The following is a 7,144-nucleotide window of genomic DNA, read 5'->3' as shown; positions in this document are numbered from 1 at the left end:
ATTGTATTTCAGTATCAAAAGTTTCTCATTTCAAATGCCGATACGTATATGTACTTTTACTGTAAATTTTCATTCCAGGCTTGTTTTTATATTTCATGTCAAGCTTGTCTGCTATGCATAGGCCTTTCCACAAATATCGCGTAAAAATAGCCTAAATATCTTTCCGAAATATCACAAAGCAATTTCTAAACATCTCGGGAAACCGTCTAAATATCTCTTATGTTTATTCAAAAATAAACCGATTTTGAATTACTTAGGCGAACATTTTCAAAAATTTCTTGAAAACAGAAGAGTAGTAAGATTTGGGGAGGAAGATTCAATCCACCGTAGGAAAAAAGATGGCCGATGTAGATTTTACCACCAGGCCTTGCGAAGCGAACACAGCCTAAAAGGAACAAAGAAAACCAAATTTTTACAACACATGTCCCTGTACTAAGGACATTAAGTAGCCTAGGTTTGAAGATTGTATAACGTTTCTGTGCGTTTTTATGAACGTTGTTAAGGTTTTCGTGCGCTAAGAACCATGGGTAAATGTACCAGTCGCCATCTTTTTTCTTACGCAGGAATCAAGCGCGTCGGCTACCATCCGCCAATTTGGAAAATTGCAGGTTTAGCACTTTTAGTGATATGGAATACATTTTTCAAGGGGCAAATCGATGATCTGGATTGTTTCTGGCGATTGCTTCCAGAAAATAGCGAGGGAAACACAGGGCTATAAGTATTTATAAATATCCTGAAATTTCTAAATATCTCAATGTTTTTTAAATATCTCGGAAACCTCTGAATATCCGGATATTTGTGGAAAGGCCTAGAGCCTATGTAACTATTCTTGGTTTTCACCACCCATCAAAACTAAAAATCGTAACTATTCAATAAAGGAATTTGGGATATGATAGATGATTTCTATATTAAGAACCTCGCCAAGAATCAGGTCTCTGCTGTTTTTCATTCGCGCGTTTTTCGCAGAAGTGTGTCTCTCAAATTTATAGAGCTTTGTATGGAGACGCCATGTTTGTGCCCTTCGGAGGGCACAAACATGGCGGCCGTAAAGTAACAGAAATATTTGTCATTGAGTTTTGCTATTGAAACGAAAAATGTTTACTCTAGAGCTCTGACACATTGAAATAAATGCTTCTTCTAGTGCAAGCACCGTTTAGTTAGTAAAAACTAAAGCGATAACTTTTAACCTACACGACAGCCTTTTCGGGGCGCCATTTTCATGTCAGGCAACAAAAAAGCGTGGAAATTCAAACGTTCTCTATTACAAAAAGAAGAACCCTGTCAAGCTAAAACATTGTCAAACGTCAAGTTCCTATAGGGTGTTTTGTCTGGTGAAACTAAAACCTCAGAAGAAAAGGAAAATTTTAATTTTGGAATACGCTTATCATTTGTCAGAATAAACCGGTTGGGATGGCCGTTGTAGAATGGTAAGGGTACGTTTTTCCAAAATTAGCAAACCAACCGAACGAGATGGCGCTTACCATTTGCAATTCGATTTCCCGTAATTGTTTTCGGCTGATGAGACACTGGAAACTGGAAAATTTACCAAATGGTAAGGAAATTTCCGCCGTTCCGTTCCGAACGGAAAAAGAAGACTACCTCTGGAGGTGGTCTACAATTTCCGAACGGATTTTCCGGAAAATTACTGTTCCATTTGACTTTCAACCGAAATTTCCGGATTTTTTTGCTAAATGGTAAGCACCCGTGACTGCGTCACATGAAAACCAAGAATACTGAAATATAACAGTCATTGATTGGCTGCACGTGGATCGCGTGACACTGCTCATCATGTTATCTCCCAGCGATCTCCAGCCTCTCTTATGTAAAGACTTTGACATAACATTATTATCCGGCAGTAAACTTTAAGAGAACTTCCATGTCGAGTAAAATGGCGGAGGCAGTACACGATACGGATTACCAAGAGCTAAACGTCGTGTTCAAGTCTCTGGGACAGCGAGGAAAGGAGGCTGAAATAAAGAAGGAGTACAACGACCATGTTGTGACTTACGTTTTACAGCAGCTGTCAGAGTACTTAAGCCAAGCAACTGCAAATCGCATCATGGCCCGTCCTTATGGAAGTGCAGTGGAAGATTTAAAGAGTCTTGTACCAGACGATTATGGAGATGTGGATATCATGGTCTTCCCTACATCAGATGACTGTTTGGTGCACGAGGAGCTACTGGAATATTCACCTGACAATCCAGTGCATGCAAAAATCATCGGACGTGATCATCCCGTGTTTAAGTCCTGCCTCGTGGAAGACACCGATTATGTGGCCACCTCAGCCTTGAAGAATTTCCATTCTGCAATTTATGGGAGTGCGGCGCCCGGGTTACTCGATCTTCTGAAACGCTTAATGCCGGCAATGGTGCGAGAGGATCTGACTTTTTTCCCTGAGTTAGGTGTTTTCAGTTGGGAGGACAAGGAAACCAGTCCAGCTTTTTCAGTTGAACTTCAACAGTCATTTGAGACAGTGGTTGAACAGATGCAGAAGATGAAAGAATCCCAAAGCCGGCAGGGTCTGGATGTGGCTCAACTGGAATGGTTTGCAAAGGCGCTTTGTGATGCTAAAGGAACTGAATATACAAGAGAGCACGCCGAAGTTTTGAGCGTCTATTTGAGCGAAGTACAGAGAGCATTGGCGACTAAAGTTGACTCAAGCAATATTGTCGAAAGCTTCCCTGCTTTATTTCAAGAGATCATTTGTGGCGATACCACGCAAAACTTAAGGGTCCGAGTTCAAGAAATCGAAAGAAGATCACAAAACGAAAGCGAAAGTGGGACGAACGAAGCCACTGTTAATGGCCAGCATCGTGTCACGCCGGAAAATCGTGACGCACCCGAAAGCGGAAGTAGTTCGGTACCTCCAAATGAGCCATGTGTCACGCCACAAAACTGTGAAAACGGCCAGGGGCTATCAGAAGACATCAAATCCACCGCGAGCTTCGATTCCATGGAAAATTCTCGAACAGATCCAACAAGCGATGGCGTAGATGACAACAGTGAAGACAGCACGAAAACGGATGAATCCGGCATGGAAATGAGAAACTCAACTGTGAAAGAAAAGCTGACCTCTGAAGATGTGACACACAGTGAGGATGATAAAAAAAAAGCCGAAAAGAAAGAGACATGGAGAACATATCGCTGGTTGGAACACTTGTTAGGAACTGGAACTGAGATGAAAGAGGGAACGGCAAAGAGTAAGGAGTATAAGCGAAAGGAAGGAGTTGATCTCGTCCCTGCATTGAGATCCCAAGGATGGCCAAAGGTGGCAAGGGAATGGATCAAAAGAGACCGTAAATGGCCTTCCCCTGAAATTGTCGACAAGGTCATTCAGGAGGGGTACCACATGGTTGTTAAGCCCCCAAAGAATGGCGATTCTGAATGCTACTTCAGAATATCCTTTTCCCATGCTGAATTCTTGTTAAGCCAAGAGATGAACGAAGTCCAACGGGAGTGTTATCGTTGTCTGAAAAAAATTCACCGCGCTCATCTTTCCAAGCGGGCGGGCTTAGTGACATTTCATTCGAACGCGGGCTTAGTGACATTCCATTTGAAGAACATCTTTCTGCAAACGATCGAAGAGACCGGTGCCGAGATGTGGACTGAAGGCAACAGAGCAGAGTGCATGATGAAACTTCTCGACAACCTTTTGGAAGCTCTTACAAAGAAAGATTTGCCTCATTTCTTTGTGAGCTCATACAATCTGTTTGGTGTGGATTACTTTGAAGATCCGAAGATTCTTGAATCCCTAGCCGAGAAAGTTAAGCAGATCATGGAAAGTCCATTGGAAATTTCAAAGAAGTTGATCCGGCAGTATCGAGACGATGCGAAGCCAGTCGAAGAGCAAGAATGCGAAGAAACTGAGAAGACTGGATCTGGAGGATATGATAAGAACCAAAGCAACAAGGAAACGTCAACAGCCCCTCTACGGCAAACGGAAACAACACAAGGAATCAGTGCAATTCCAAGTTATGGATACCATGAGCTGGAAGATATTTGCCTCGAGGTCTGCAAGGAGTTGATCGATAAGGCGTTAAACGGCGCTGACTGCGACCTTGAAACCCTGGATCCTGTGGAAAGATCCTTGGTCGAAGATCTTAGAGAGCTGGCAAGCATTCATGGCTTAAAGGCTGAAGAATTCCTTACAGTTATTAAAACCTGCTGGGGAAGCACGATGTGCTACCAAGTTTGGATGAGCACCGAGCCCGACATGAGGCGTCGTATGCTTGATGCCATTCAAGGTCATGTCGAAATGATCAAGTGGGTGTTGAAGCAGGACGATTTCGCAGCTGGAAACGAGGAAGCTATCGCCGACAGAATGCTTGATCCTACCGTTGACGATCCCTTCGACTTGAGCCATGTAATTCCGGCTGGCGGTGTAGCACAGTTTTTAGGCAGAAGCATCGAGAGTCTTGGGCAGAGTCTAAGTCAACCAACTCAGCTGCACGTAATGAATATGGATGACATTCCATTAGACTGACTTGAACCATCTACTGGATATTGCAATCATTGCCAGAACCGGGTTTGTGCCACTTCGTCATTTTTCCATAACACAGCAATTCAATTGGCCATTTCCTTTGGCTTCTGTGTGAAAACGAGTCTTCATGTGAAACCATTCATATGAAAATGAGTTTCGCCTGCAGATTCATTTTCATGCATATCAAACTCATTTTCGTATGAAACGTTTTCCACGAGGACTCGGTTCGATACAGAGGCTCAAGGTAACTCGGAAATAGCCTTTTACTCCCCCACAAAATGGTGGGCGTCAGAAATCAAACATGTGTCACAAATTGTTCAGGAGAAAGACCTTTGTAAGGCTATTTCTACGAGCGTAAATTGCTGGTTACTTAGAATTTCCACATGAAAAATGGAGAAAATGGGAAGCCAGGATTGCATGTTGTTAATTGACTCGAGTAATAAATTAGATGCTTTAGATTTACATTTGGGAGCGCTCTAATTGGATGAAAACGTAGTTTGGTTTTATCAATCGGAATTCAACAAAAGTCACAAGCCTTCAAATTGTGACTTAGATTAGCTTGTATTTACAAATTTTCCCGCGTTTGGGATGTCACATGTTTTTTTTTTTACGTTTTGATTGGTTCATAGCGCTTCTTGCTTTGTTTGATTGGGCAGATGCGATTGCTTTGTTACCCTGGGTACCAGAGATAACCGACACCGGAAACCGCGCAGGAAAAACCTCTGGCACCCAGGGTATTGCTTCGGTTTTGTTTCTACTGTAGGTAGAAGTTATGACGGCTTTATTGTGCGTTTATAACTGCTGAATTTGATGCCAGTCTAGCACGCGTTGATATACGATGACAGTTATAACCAACACATCATTGAGTTAAAGATCATTAAAGACTCGAATTGCGGAGCACAAAAAGGCAGTGGCAGGTTTTGACCAAAACTCTAAAGTTGCAAGCCACGCCCACCATTTCAACCACAACATGAACTTTGAAAACGTCAAGGTCGTTGGTTTCGAAGCTAATTACCACGAGCGACTTTTCCTCGAAGCCTGGCACTCTACTTTGGACCCGAACGCTGGGAACGATCATATTGTACTTCCAGAAGCCTACAAAGGCATCGCGCGAGCATGAATTACATGGTCACGCGCGCAAGCTTCGCGTCACGTTACTTTAAATAGCGTATGACAACGAATTTGGTTTTCATATCACTGATGAAGGCTTAAGCATTAGCCGAAACATCTGTTGAAAAATATCAAGAATCAGTGGCAAACCTTTTTCCATAGAACTTATGACAGCACTGAGTTGATCGCATTTATTTCGTAACCAACAATAGCGAATTAAATCATTGGTTTACTTAATTCTTCACTAAATTACTGCAGTATCCCTTCGTATCTAAATAGACAGAACGATAGATATTTCAGATTGTATATCTATGACAGTAAGAACGGTGGCAGTGTCCACTACGTGAGATGAATGAAACATGTCAGGAAAGCGAGCGGGAAGACAACTTTCTCGAAACTTTTTCTCTTACAATGTTTTTTGCAGTCGATTGTATTTTGGACTGTAACGACGATTTAAGTTATCGAGAACATACGAAATAATTTCGAAATATTACATGCATGTTCCTGGCACAAGTGAAAGCAACGGTTTACTTGTCCTCCCGGTGCAGAGAACAACAGAGTAGAAAAAGTTTCTAATTGCGTGAAAGGAATGTCAACTTAAAACACCATTCAATTTCACTGACGTAGAGGGCAGAGGCTAGTTCTCTAAAACACCGCAGCAGATCGGGCAAGCCTTATAATAAGATAAAATATTTTAAGATCGCATTTGACTTGGTAGTAGTGTTGAATATTATTATGTTAATGTTAGTAGTGTTAAATTCAAGATATGAATAATTGGACAATTAATTAGTAATAGTAGTAGTCGTCGTCGAAGTCGTCCCCGTCGCCGCAGCCGTCCACGGCTCAGAGGAAAACAATTAGTGTAATGAATAGGTGTAATCCTTTGTTTAATAAATGGTGATGATGATAACGGGTGTGGTGGTAATAATGAATCAGAAATACGTTTTATCATTTCACTGTCTTTCTCGTTCACACATATCGACTTGCTGGCTAACTGTGCTTTACAAAACGTTTGGACTTCTATGCAGTACAGTTGCATTAAGTCAGCTTTATCACTGTGTTACGTTTCATTCGTGTGATATTGGCTGGCACGACGTTAGCTGCCGTATAAACCTTGTTCTAAAAATGTGCTTTGAGCCTAAAATGTGGAAAGAACGTTTCCCGTTTATAGGGCACTAGTAACGGGTGTCGTCACGTAAGAAACGGTTGGGCGACGAAGTATAAAGACTTTTCTCTACCGGGGTGTAAAGGCCAATCTGTCACTCGGAAGATTTATCGGTTGGTTCAAAGAAGCGACGGTCATTAATGTATTTGCAATTTTGCGAGTATTTCTTGTGGGTTTAGGCAAATGAAGTGAATTCTTTGGCTGTTGGAGTTAAGAGAATAATGAGATCTGAAGGAAAATTAATTATTTGCTGAGGTAAACAATAGCTTCTCAGAACTTGCAACGTTTATGTCAATGCTGGGGGAAAGAAACACAACCGTTCTAAAATTAGTCGTGGATTGAGCGGGGAAAGAGTAAAACCCGGATTGGGTGACTCGCGTGACTACTTT

At 41.9% G+C, this 7,144-nt stretch overlaps 1 protein-coding gene across 1 annotated transcript; it reads left to right on the top strand.

Annotated features, from left to right (window-relative positions):
* Positions 1-1,602: 1,602 nt before the first annotated feature.
* On the top strand, positions 1,603-6,500 carry LOC110044471 (uncharacterized). Its single transcript, XM_020750024.2, has one exon. It carries the CDS (start codon positions 1,877-1,879, stop codon positions 4,481-4,483), a length of 2,607 nt encoding a protein of 868 aa, XP_020605683.2. The 5' UTR covers positions 1,603-1,876; the 3' UTR covers positions 4,484-6,500.
* Positions 6,501-7,144: the final 644 nt, after the last annotated feature.

Source organism: Orbicella faveolata, unplaced genomic scaffold (genome assembly GCF_042242905.1).
Source record: "Orbicella faveolata isolate gen_17 unplaced genomic scaffold, um_ofav_v1 contig_14, whole genome shotgun sequence".
Taxonomy (NCBI): Eukaryota; Metazoa; Cnidaria; class Anthozoa; order Scleractinia; family Merulinidae; genus Orbicella; species Orbicella faveolata.
This window is presented reverse-complemented; position numbering and strand designations above follow the sequence as displayed.

Coding starts and splice junctions, on each gene's coding strand:
- LOC110044471 (XM_020750024.2), top strand. CDS start 1,877: ATGTCGAGTAAAATGGCGGAGGCAGTACACGATACGGATTACCAAGAG.